Source organism: Pinus tabuliformis, chromosome 8, assembly GCF_031772625.1.
Source record: "Pinus tabuliformis cultivar Carrire ecotype Pingquan chromosome 8, CPIR1, whole genome shotgun sequence".
Taxonomy (NCBI): Eukaryota; Viridiplantae; Streptophyta; class Pinopsida; order Pinales; family Pinaceae; genus Pinus; species Pinus tabuliformis.
Genome location: NC_142294.1, coordinates 1,681,830,620 through 1,681,843,489, shown reverse-complemented (window position 1 = coordinate 1,681,843,489; position 12,870 = coordinate 1,681,830,620). Strand labels below are relative to the sequence as shown.

Below are 12,870 nucleotides of genomic sequence, written 5' to 3'. Positions count from 1 at the left end.
AGTTTATCTTCTAATGACTTATCATTTCAATATGAAATTATGAAAGGTTTTCTATTATGATATCTTCCAGGGAGCCATTGATGGTTGGCTTGTTGTGCATGCCTTTTATTTTGTTTGCCTCTAGTGTTTCAGAATTGTTGACAGGAAATGTTGGCCACTTTACACTCTTTGTTGCAGCATTCAAGTGTTGCCCTTGCATGATGCCATTGTGGTGAACTTTGCAACCCCATTTATGGCAGCCATTCTAGCCAGCTTTATATTGCAGGAGAAATTGGGAGTTATAGAACTTGGAGGTATGACATTACTACATCAACATGGCAATCAATCTTGACCTGTTTAAATTTCCTTTTTTCCTTGTCCAATATAACAATGAATTGCGAACAGTATACCACAAATGACCATGATTCACATTTCACATTCTGGAATATTTTGATTGAGTGGAACCCCATTGAATTTAAAAGTTTGAGGATCCTGGGTAGAACAACAATAGCTAATACTTATGTTTGGATGGTGATTCATTTTGTTGTGTCATTCTGTTTGTTGCATTCTTGCTTACCCCTTGGTGAATGACAACCTAATGTGGTGCTGGTTATGTGTAATTATGAATTCCAAATGTAAAATTCTGGGAAGATGAAATTTTGAAAATACTTCATAGAATTATAGATGTGCATTATACTCATAAGAAGGGAGAGAGGTATATGGGGAGGCTTTTAAATATAATGCTTCTTATTTTAATGATGAATGAGTGGATGGCATAGAGAGACTCTTTTTTTAGCATATCTACTATAAATTATTAAATTCAATAACGAAACTTAGGATTTGACTTGCTTGATACCACTTGAATTATCTATCTTATTTAGGGAGATAAGATAGAAAAGATAAGATATAATTTTACCAATGTCCAGCAAAAGACCACTGAAATAGGTCAATGGTGCTGCTGGATAAAATGATGTCAGTAGAAAGTGGGAGTGCCAAAACAAACCCTTTAAAAGCAATAACAAAAATTAAAGTATAGATCACAGCTAAAACATGAAAATAAAACACTGAAAGTAGATTATTGCTCTCAGATAAAATGCGCAATGGGAATGGATCCAGGATCTTGAATATGAACAATGATACAAGCAAGTCACATGGTTCGGGTTCGGGTTCGAGTTCGGGTTCGACTATGATTAGGTTCGGTTTGAGTTTGAATTTTTTGATGAGGTTCGCCATTAGGTTCATCTATATATATATATATATCATAGTTTTTAAAACCGGAATCGGTGACCGGACCGGTCCACCTAATGAACCGGTTTACCGACCGGAACCGGTCTAATCGGGACTGGTTTGGTCTAAACGAACCATTTTTAGAAAAATACATTAAATAATTAATTTTTAATGAAACAAAACTATTTGTAAGATTTAAAACCGTGATTCCAAGCCAATAGAGACAAAATATGCAAAGTTTGCTCATTTATATACCATGTAAAGGTGAATATATCAAAATGGCACTGAGTGCAATACATATCATCGACAAAATAGCAAAATACATAAGCAATGAGGCTCTAAATGGCTTACAAAGTCCAAAAACAATGCTGCAAGCTATGAGGCCATTGGCCTACTACAAGTCTACAGTGTACACATGATCAATCATCAAGTTCATCACCACTACTAGCCACAAGATCATCATTAGGAGCTACATAGACATCATCTAGTTTAGAGTTTGAGGATGCCTTAGACTGATCCGCAACCTCAGTATCAATGCCACCAATAACAATAGAAGTGGACCTAATGGAAGCACGAGTTTGTCGACCTGCATGACTAGTGCCTTCCATTGGTTCTTTGCCTTTCCTTGATGCCGCTACTGATCCTGGTTCTGATGCTGCCACATAATCTGCTTCATCCCCCGTTAAAGCCATGTCGATATCATAATCAGCCTCAAACACAGGTTCTTTAGTCTTCGCCACCCATTCTGATGTTGGATCAATATCGTCCAACACAATGGGATCTAGATCAGGAGTTTTGCTCATCATTTGGAGCTTCTATTGCATTTATTGTTTACCCCCAAACCATGAATCCTGAAAACCATTAAGTCTACTGGATTTTGAGTGAGATCTAAAATTTTACTTTCTCCATGTAAAAATTTCTCATTTCCCACCCCAGTTTTCAGTTTCACCTAATTTCTCCAAAATAGTTAAATGCCCTTTCCCATATCCATACATTCAACAACTCGAAAATAAATTTTGCTGAAAACACAAATTCTGGAAATTTTACAGAATGCTGGAAAATGCAGAAATATAAAAATCAGCACATACAAACAACCATTCAACACATTTAAACACAGTGATTTTTGGTCAAGGTGACCCTGGAAAAACCCCCTACAACTCTTGGGGAAAACCAGTTCGAGAGCTCTTTCTTATTTCTGGAAAATGCTTTTTACAGTGAGAAATATTCAGCAAAAAAATCAGTAAGCAAACTTTTACAACTTATCTCGTTTTCCGTGCCTCACAACCAACTGCAAAAACTTGCAAACAGCAAAACAGAACAGCGATAAATGCTGTACGGCCTCCTAGAAAAGCGTGCAAGCTGCCATAAATATGTTGTACGGATTTCCTCGATTTGCGTGCAGAAAAAACCAGCAGTACAGTTGTACGGATTTGCCTCGATTTGCGTGCCAAGGTACAAACACTTGCTGTACGGATTTCTGCTCCTCTATTTCTGTGCACTTGCTGTATGGATTTCTAGAAAATCGTGCCCAATAGTTGCCTTTCACTGTGTGCTAACTCAGCTGTATGGATTTGCTAAAACGCTGCCTTGGAATGTGTGCCAAGCTGCTGCCTCCTCCTCCCTGTCCAGAAATCTCCCTTGCTCTCTTGCTCTCAATCTGCTCATGAAAGAAATTGAATGACCTTTTCCTCCTTTCCCTCCTTTAATCTAACCCTAAGTGACTTTTGGGGAATCCCTAAATCCAATGGCTGAAATAGATTGAGATCTAAGGCTGAGATTAAATGCTCATTTAAATCTCACTTTCTGTTTTTTAATTCGCCCCACTTTAATAAAGACCCACTTAGTCATTTATTTCCAAAGTCACTTTTTCTTTCTAATTTTACATTGACTTTATTAAAGTCACTTTAAAATTAGACTTTAGTAACTTTATCACTTAAAGTCACTTTTAAATTAGATTTGACTTTATAAAAATTATAAAGGCACTTTAGGAGAAAAATTAAATTCTTTTGGATACTTTTCCCTAGGCCAAAGATCAAAGCTTTAAGGAACCACTTGTTCTCCGGTACCAAATTTCAACACTCCCTCTTACCGAGGAGGGTGTTCCTCACCACACCCATCTTGTCTCTGAAGTAGTCATGCTTGCCCCGTGGTAAGGCTTTGGTAAGAATATCTGCAACCTGCTCATCAATGGGAATATACTCAAGCTTCACAGCGCCCTTCTGAACACAGTCTCTGATGAAATGATATTTGATACCGATATGCTTTGACCTGTCATGAAATACTGGATTCTCCGTGAGTTTAATGCAACTCTGATTATCACAGTAAATCACTGAAGGTCTCAACGGTTGACCAAATAAGCCAAACAACATCTTGCGAAGTCAGATGGCCTCACAACTAGCTAGACTGGCTGCCCCATACTCTGCTTCCGTTGAACTCAATGCTACTGACTGTTGCTTCCGGCTGAACCATGACACTACTGCCGAACCCAACCCAAAACAACACCCTGAAGTGCTCTTCCTATTAGAAGCACAACCTGCCCAATCAGAATCAGTATAACCTGGCAATCTCACTCCATCTCCCTGCCTGTAGTCCAGACCATAATCCATTGTCCCCTGCAAGTACCGCAAAATGTGTTTTGCAGCCACCCAGTGAACCTTCCTAGGCTCACACATAAATTGACTCATCGTGTTGACTGCAAAACAAATATCTGGTCTAATATTGACCAAATACATCAAGGAACCAATCAGCTGCCTGTACAATGTGGGATCCACCAACTCGGAATCCGAAGCATGAAGCTTCTTCCAGTTGGTGATCATCGGTGTCGACATGGGTTTACAATCCTTCATGTGGAATCTTCCAAGGATGTCCACAATATACTTCCCCTGCCCCAGGAAGAAATGTCCTTCCTCCTGCCACACCTCCAAACCCAAAAAGTAATGCATCAAGCCGATTTCCTTCATCTCAAACTCCGCCGCAAGATCTCTCTTGCAGTGCTCTATGAGTCTCTCTGTACTTGTAATGACCAAGTCATCCACATACAACACCAGAATGAGAGGCTCCTTACCTATCACAATATAGTAAAGGTTCGGATCTGCCTCACTCTTTCTGAAACCCATTCCTTGCAAGTATGTATCTATCCTGGAGTACCAAGCTCTGGGAGCTTGCTTCATGCCATAAAGGGCCTTCTTTAGTCTGCGCACATGGGACTCCTTCCCATGCGGCTCAAAGCCCTGTGGCTACTTGATGTACACCTCCTCCTGTATGAAGCCATTGAGAAATGCGGTCTTCACATCCATCTGGTGGATCTTCCAACCCATTTCTGCTGCTATCGATATAATGGAGTGGATTGAAGTACAGGGCTGCTTGATGTACACCTCCTCCTGTATGAAGCCATTGAGAAATGCAGTCTTCACATCCATCTGGTGGATCTTCCAACCCATTTCTGCTGCTATCGATATAATGGAGCGGATTGCAGTATATCGAGCCACGGGAGCGAAGGTCTCCTCATAATCAACTCCCTCTACTTGGGAAAACCCTCTAGCCACAAACCTCGCATTGAATTTCTCAATGCTACCATCTGCAGCATGCTTTACCTTGTAAAGCCATCTGGAAGTAACCACGGATTTGCCCTCAGGCCTCGGCACCACCTCCCAAACATCATTCTTCATGATAGAAGAATACTGCTCCTGCATGGCCTCTCTCCAGACCTGCTGGCTAGCTTCCTCCTCATAGCTAGAAGGCTCAGAGTCAAGGATGCTGGTAGTCATTGCCATATAGCTACAACACCTCTCAGGTGGTCTACTCTCTCTGACCGGCCTCTTAGGCTCAGCAACAGATGTGGCATCTCTCAAGGTGTCCTGAAGCCACTTGGGCTTCCTCTTCCTTGAGCATACTTCTCCCATTGGAGAATGAAACTCCTCCTCCTCATCATCATCAGGAGCCTGAACTCCTGACTGTCTGTCTGCTGTCCTCCTGCCTGCACCTGAACCTGTAGAAGCTGAGGTACCGTGTGAACTGTCCATCAGTGGACTCCCTAGTGAACTACTCTGCATGCTGCCCGGAGCACCACCCTTCTGGCTCGGCGAGCCACTACTCACTGATGGACCTGACATCCTCATAGATGTACCTCCGGATACTCAACTGCTGCTGAGGGTCTGGCTGATCCAGATACTCTAACTCCCGTGACCTCCTAAAGGCCCTGTCCTCCTCGAACTTCACATCCCACCTGCCAACAACTTTCCTCTGTGCAGGAATGTAAATTCGAAAGGCCTTTGAGGTCTCATTGTAGCCCACAAAGATACCCTTCTCTGCGGTGGGCTCTAGTTTGGTCCTCTTCTCCTTGGGTATGTAGGAGTATGTAATGCACCCAAAGATACGAAGATGACCAATATCAGGCTTCTTCCCAGAAAAAGCCTCCTTCGGAGTCATGTGCCCCAAGGCACGATGCGGACTCTTGTTTTGCAAATAAACAACTGCGTTGCAGGCTTCTGCCCACAAGAACAATGGCAACCCTTAATCATGTAGCATGGCTTTGGCAGCCCCTCCGATGGATCTGTTCTTCCTCTCCGCAACCCCGTTCTGCTGGGGGTTGTAAGGAACAGTGAACTCCCTCCTAATGCCTGCCTCCGCACAATAGTCAACAAACTCTCCAAGGGTGTACTCTCCCCCATTGTCCGACCTCAGGGACTTGATCTTCCGACCTGTCTGTGTCTCCACAAGAGCTCTGAACTCCTGAAACCGCTTGAAGACCTCACTCTTGGTCTTCAAGAAATAAATCCAGGTCCTCCTGGAGTGATCATCAAATGAATAAAACATAGTACTCATATCCACTCAAGGAAACATGAGACATCCGACCGCTCACATCGGAATGAATCAAATCAAGAATCCCAGTCGCTCTGCTGTCACTACTGAGAAAAGGGGATTTGGCAAACTTGCCCATAGCACATCCTCTGCAAGTATCAAAGTGATCAATACTGAAATTTGGAACACCTGTAGTGATCTCCCGCAAGGTCCTCAAGGCTCCATGATACATATGCCCCATCCTGCGGTGCCAAATCTCACACAGCTCAGAACTGCTAGCTCTGCTGTCGGTACTACTTCTCAATGCCAAAAGGGGCTGGAATGCAAACTTGTACACCTTTGCATGGCGTACACCTATCACTCTAGCTGAATCAGCTGGAGTGCCCCTGGGATACATCAACACCTGTCCTCCCCTGAATAGTACCTCATATCCTCTGTCCTCCAAAGCTGAGACGGATATGAGGTTCTTCCTCATCCCTGGCACATAAAGAACATCTGACACCTTCAAGGGAGGTTTGGACTCCCTCTTAAATGTCAGTGTCCCCACACCGACTGCTCTAACAACTTTGTCATCACCGAGTACTACCTCTATATCAGTGCCACTCTCTGAAAGCTCTGAGAAGTACTCACGGACTCCTGTCATGTGACGTGAAGCCCCACTGTCCACATACCAGATACCCGAAGATGCTCCGCTAATCGAGCGAAAAGCATGCTCCCTTTGAACCTGTGTGGTAGGTGATCTTGCATTAGAGGACTTACACGCAGTGAACGCAAACTCCCGGTCAAAACGATCTGCAAAGTCCTCAACCTCTGCTGAAGCTGCCATGCTCTGGTTCTTCCCCTTCTTCTTCTTCTTCTCCGGACACACAACTGCATAGTGTCCCATCTTTTGACAATTCCAACACTTCACCTTGGAATAGTCGTTCTGTGTGTTATCCTATTTACCTTTACCTTTGCCTTTGCCCCCACCATTGATTGTGGAAGCCTGCTTCTTCCCTTTGCCTTTCTTGCCTCCTGCCAACAGTGCTACATCCTCATCCTGCTCAACTGGCTTGGCTGCGCCAAGCTGACCTTTCTTGATCTCTGTCTGAATGCAATTATCCCAAAACCTCTCCCATGTGGGAAGGGTCTCACGTGCACAAACCCCATCAGCAAAGTTCATCCATGAACGGGGGAGGCCATTCACTGCAATCCGCACCAACTCAGTGGGTGGAATGACCTCTCCAACTGCTGCCAACTCATTTCTCACATTAGTAATTTTTGTGAGATATCCAGCTGCACTATCATTACCCATCTTAATGGTCTTCAACTTCTCATTCATGACCATTTTCTGGTTCTCATTGGTACTCTGGTAGAGATTGGACAATGCTGTCCACATCTCATGGGCATTCTCTTTCCTCTCACATGAGGAATGCAATGGTCTTTGACTCCATCTAGAATCAGTCTCTTACCCCACTTTAATAAAGACCCACTTAGTCATTTATTTCCAAAGTCACTTTTCTTTTCTAATTTTACATTGACTTTATTAAAGTCACTTTAAAATTAGACTTTAGTAACTTTATCACTTAAATTCACTTTTAAATTAGATTTCACTTTATAAAAATTATAAAGTCACTTTAGGAGAAAAATTAAATTCTTTTGGACACTTTTCCCTAGGCCAAAGATTAAAGCCTTAGGGAACCACCTGTCCTCCAGTACCAAATTTCAACACTCCATATGAAATCCAATGCGGGCGAAACCACTCTCAAACACCCTGAGTCATTTCATGGTAATGTAAAAAATTTAAATAAAAGGATGAGTGATCCTTTTACTTTAAGAATTTAACATTACCATTAATTGCCAACATTGTTAGGGTTGAAATGTGTCAGGAAAATGAGAGGATAGGCATGTTTTTCTTGGAGGGACTATTTTTGAAGAAAAACAACCCCACATTTCCCTCAAAACAGCTTCAAAACTCACAAAAATGCATTTTGTGGGGGTTATACTTACCCTGGCAATAAACCGGCCGGTTTAGGACAAAACTGGCCGGTTTGACCACAAACCGGCCGGTTAGGACCGGTTAGCTCCTATTTTTGGCCAAACAGGGTGTCTGATCGGGGTTTTTGACTGGTTCCAACCGGTGGGCCTGCTAATCGGCCAGTTAGACCGGTAACCGGTTAGCTGGGCCGGTTTTGAATACTATGATATATATATATATATATATATATATACACATATATAGGATAAAATAATAAGAAATCAACATCAATAAACATCAACAATGCTTTCACAGACATGGAAACCACAAGGATAAATTACAAGCTTGAGTTGTGACATGAAGTTATGAGTTTTGATCTATGGACTTGGTCAATGGCTATGAGGTTCGCCGAACCTCAAAAAAAATTTAAGGTTCGCTAAAATTCGAACCTCAAGGTTAAAGTTCGACGAACCTTGTGACATAGGATACAAGCATGTTATGATCTGCTATATCTATCTCTCCTAACATTCTAGACTGAATGGGGAAAGCCCAAGATGGAACGCTGTCTGGGGGAAGAATTCGAGAAGGATTTGGATGGCACACTGCTGTTTCTTGGAGTAGGTCACCCACTTCTGCGCCTTGGATGATGTTGTCTGAACTGGCAATGTTGTTGAGGTCTCTAGGAAGTAGGGGTGGTACTGTTGAGTCTGCACTGTATTGGTGTTGGAAGCAAGGCTTTAGTCAGTTTGTGTCTTGGTGTCCTTAGTAGATGGGAGTACCATAAAAAAGGAAGTGATCCTCTAGGTGGAATCTGACTAAGAGGGAGGCTGAAGAGTATGGGAATGGAGCCTGAGGGCCTCCTGCATGTATAAGGCCAAGGATCTTGAATAGGGATACCTGAAGGAATTTGAGAGGGTCTTTGTCTCCTTGAATATGCATTGGAACCTCCCTTGGATCTTGTAATAAATGGGGCAGTAGAAGATGAAGTGCCTGTTGAAAATGTAACTTGGAATGTGATTCTGCATTGGTAAAATGCCATGACATGCAGTGAATCTCAAAATTCTCTCATAGCAGAATTAATTAAATATTTCCTAAGTTTGGACCTGGAGCAGGAATAGATCAATTTGGCAGGGCTGAGTTGGGCAAATCGATTGAACTGAAGGGGGCCGAGTTGCTGGGCTGATTTGACTAGTTCGTACAGGTCAATTTCCAGTGATATGTGTAGATTGATTTGGCTGGGCTGTACAAGCCAAATTCCACCATGTCATACAGCTAATTTGTTGGGTCGAAGGGCTGAAATTTTTTGAGTAAATAGCTGCTGTAAATTCCTAAGAAAATATATTCTGTAATTGATTTTCTGAAGCTGAATAAAGAGCCCAAGTTTGCTCGTTTCTCCATATTGGGGTTTCCAGGGTAAAAACTGTCAAATACTTTTAATTGACTGGTTTACTGTTTGTTTATTTCTGTTGTGCATACTGAGTTAGGAACTCAAAGTATTTCTTGTTATAAAATTTTAGATTTGAGGAAATTAATTTTATTATTGTTCCGAGAAATTTTACTGAACATTAAATCTGATTTGCATTCGAGAAAACTAACATGGTATCAGAGCAGTAGTCTCTGTTTACAAAACCAAGGGCATTTGACATAGGGTATCAACTCAAAGGAGTGTGAGTCTTCAGCAAGCAATTTAAAGGTTTAATTCACCATGGCTACCAACGTTCGATATGAAGATAGATTGGAAGAATCCTCAAATTATCTTCAATGGAGGGTTCAAATCACAATCATTTTGAGAGAGAACTGTGGAACTTTGTCAACACCACATTTGCTCCACCAATTTCAGATCTAATAGCCCTAGACTTGCATGAGGTAAAAGAAACAAGGGTGCAAAGGATAATTTTGGATGGAGTCAAAGATGGCCTTATCCCACATCTATTAGAGAAGACAGTGAAAAAAATGTGGTATGTGCTCACGAAACTATACCAAAGCAACTATTAGAGTCGAAAGATAGTACTGAATGACCAATACATAGCACAAGGATGTCCAAGGGTGAGGGCATAGCGTCCTATTTGACCAGGACCACTCAACTATGGGATGAGATGGTGGTTGTAGGATAATAATACCTGGTGCTGATTTGACTAGTTCGTACAGGTCAATTTCCAGTGATATGTGTAGATTGATTTGGCTGGGCTGTACAAGCCAAATTCCACCATGTCATACAGTTAATTTGTTGGGTCGAAGGGCTGAAATTTTTTGAGTAATAGCTGCTGTAAATTCCTAAGAAAATATATTCTGTAATTGATTTTCTGAAGCTGAATAAAGAGCCCAAGTTTGCTCGTTTCTCCATATTGGGGTTTCCAGGGTAAAAACTGTGTCAAATATTTTTAATTGACTGGTTTACTGTTTGTTTATTTCTGTTGTGCATACTGAGTTAGGAACTCAAAGTATTTCTTGTTATAAAATTTTAGATTTGAGGAAATTAATTTTATTATTGTTCCGAGAAATTTTACTGAACATTAAATCTGATTTGCATTCGAGAAAACTAACATGGTATCAGAGCAGTAGTCTCTGTTTACAAAACCAAGGGCATTTGACATAGGGTATCAACTCAAAGGAGTGTGAGTCTTCAGCAAGCAATTTAAAGGTTTAATTCACCATGGCTACCAACGTTCGATATGAAGATAGATTGGAAGAATCCTCAAATTATCTTCAATGGAGGGTTCAAATCACAATCATTTTGAGAGAGAACTGTGGAACTTTGTCAACACCACATTTGCTCCACCAATTTCAGATCTAATAGCCCTAGACTTGCATGAGGTAAAAGAAACAAGGGTGCAAAGGATAATTTTGGATGGAGTCAAAGATGGCCTTATCCCACATCTATTAGAGAAGACAGTGAAAAAAATGTGGTATGTGCTCACGAAACTATACCAAAGCAACTATTAGAGTCGAAAGATAGTACTGAATGACCAATACATAGCACAAGGATGTCCAAGGGTGAGGGCATAGCGTCCTATTTGACCAGGACCACTCAACTATGGGATGAGATGGTGGTTGTAGGATAATAATACCTGGTGCTGATTTGACTAGTTCGTACAGGTCAATTTCCAGTGATATGTGTAGATTGATTTGGCTGGGCTGTACAAGCCAAATTCCACCATGTCATACAGTTAATTTGTTGGGTCGAAGGGCTGAAATTTTTTGAGTAATAGCTGCTGTAAATTCCTAAGAAAATATATTCTGTAATTGATTTTCTGAAGCTGAATAAAGAGCCCAAGTTTGCTCGTTTCTCCATATTGGGGTTTCCAGGGTAAAAACTGTGTCAAATATTTTTAATTGACTGGTTTACTGTTTGTTTATTTCTGTTGTGCATACTGAGTTAGGAACTCAAAGTATTTCTTGTTATAAAATTTTAGATTTGAGGAAATTAATTTTATTATTGTTCCGAGAAATTTTACTGAACATTAAATCTGATTTGCATTCGAGAAAACTAACATGGTATCAGAGCAGTAGTCTCTGTTTACAAAACCAAGGGCATTTGACATAGGGTATCAACTCAAAGGAGTGTGAGTCTTCAGCAAGCAATTTAAAGGTTTAATTCACCATGGCTACCAACGTTCGATATGAAGATAGATTGGAAGAATCCTCAAATTATCTTCAATGGAGGGTTCAAATCACAATCATTTTGAGAGAGAACTGTGGAACTTTGTCAACACCACATTTGCTCCACCAATTTCAGATCTAATAGCCCTAGACTTGCATGAGGTAAAAGAAACAAGGGTGCAAAGGATAATTTTGGATGGAGTCAAAGATCACCTTATCCCACATCTAATAGAGAAGAAGACAACGAAAAAAATGTGGTATGTGCTCACAAAACTATACCAGAGCAACTATTAGAGTCGAAAGAAAGTACTGAACGACCAATACATAGCACAAGGATGTCCAAGGGTTAGGGCATAGCATCCTATTTGACCAGGACCACTCAACTATGGGATGAGATGGTGGTTGTAGGATAATAATACCTGGTGCTGATTTGACTAGTTCGTACAGGTCAATTTCCAGTGATATGTGTAGATTGATTTGGCTGGGCTGTACAAGCCAAATTCCACCATGTTATACAGCTAATTTGTTGGGTCAAAGGGCTGAATTTTTTTGAGTAAATAGCTGCTGTAATTTCCTAAGAAAATGTGTTCTGTAATCGATTTTCTGATGCTGAATAAAGAGCCCAAGTTTGCTCATTTTCTCCATATTGGGGTTTCCAGGGTAAAAACTGTGTCAAATATTTTTAATTGACTGGTTTACTGTTTGTTTATTTCTGTTGTGCATACTGAGTTAGGAACTCAGAGTATTTCTTGTTAAAAAATTTTAGATTTGAGGAAATTAATTTTATTATTGTTCTGAGAAATTTTACTGAACATCAAATCTGATTTGCATTCAAGAAAACTAACATGGTATCAGAGCAGTAGTCTCTGTTTACAAAACCAAGGGCATTTGACATAGGGTATCAACTCAAAGGAGTGTGAGTCTTCAGCCAGCAATTTAAAGGTTTAATTCACCATGGCTACCAATGTTTGATATGAAGATAGATTGGAAGAATCCTCAAATTATCTTCAATGGAGGGTTCAAATCACAATCATTTTGAGAGAGAACTGTGGAACTTTGTCAACACCACATTTGCTCCACCAATTTCAGATCTAATAGCCCTAGACTTGCATGAGGTAAAAGAAACAAGGGTGCAAAGGATAATTTTGGATGGAGTCAAAGATCACCTTATCCCACATCTAATAGAGAAGAAGACAACGAAAAAAATGTGGTATGTGCTCACAAAACTATACCAGAGCAACTATTAGAGTCGAAAGAAAGTACTGAACGACCAATACATAGCACAAGGATGTCCAAGGGTTAGGGCA

The 12,870-nt window shown here is 40.9% G+C and overlaps 1 protein-coding gene across 3 annotated transcripts in view; it reads left to right on the top strand.

Annotated features, from left to right (window-relative positions):
- LOC149242691 (uncharacterized) overlaps positions 1-12,870 on the top strand; it is a 406,135-nt gene that overhangs the window by 79,164 nt on the left and 314,101 nt on the right. For all 3 annotated transcript variants that reach the window (XM_089374305.1, XM_089374304.1, XM_089374306.1), the window contains one exon: positions 178-293. In XM_089374305.1, the coding sequence (XP_089230431.1) occupies positions 178-293 (116 nt within the window). The remainder of the gene's footprint in view (positions 1-177; positions 294-12,870) is intronic.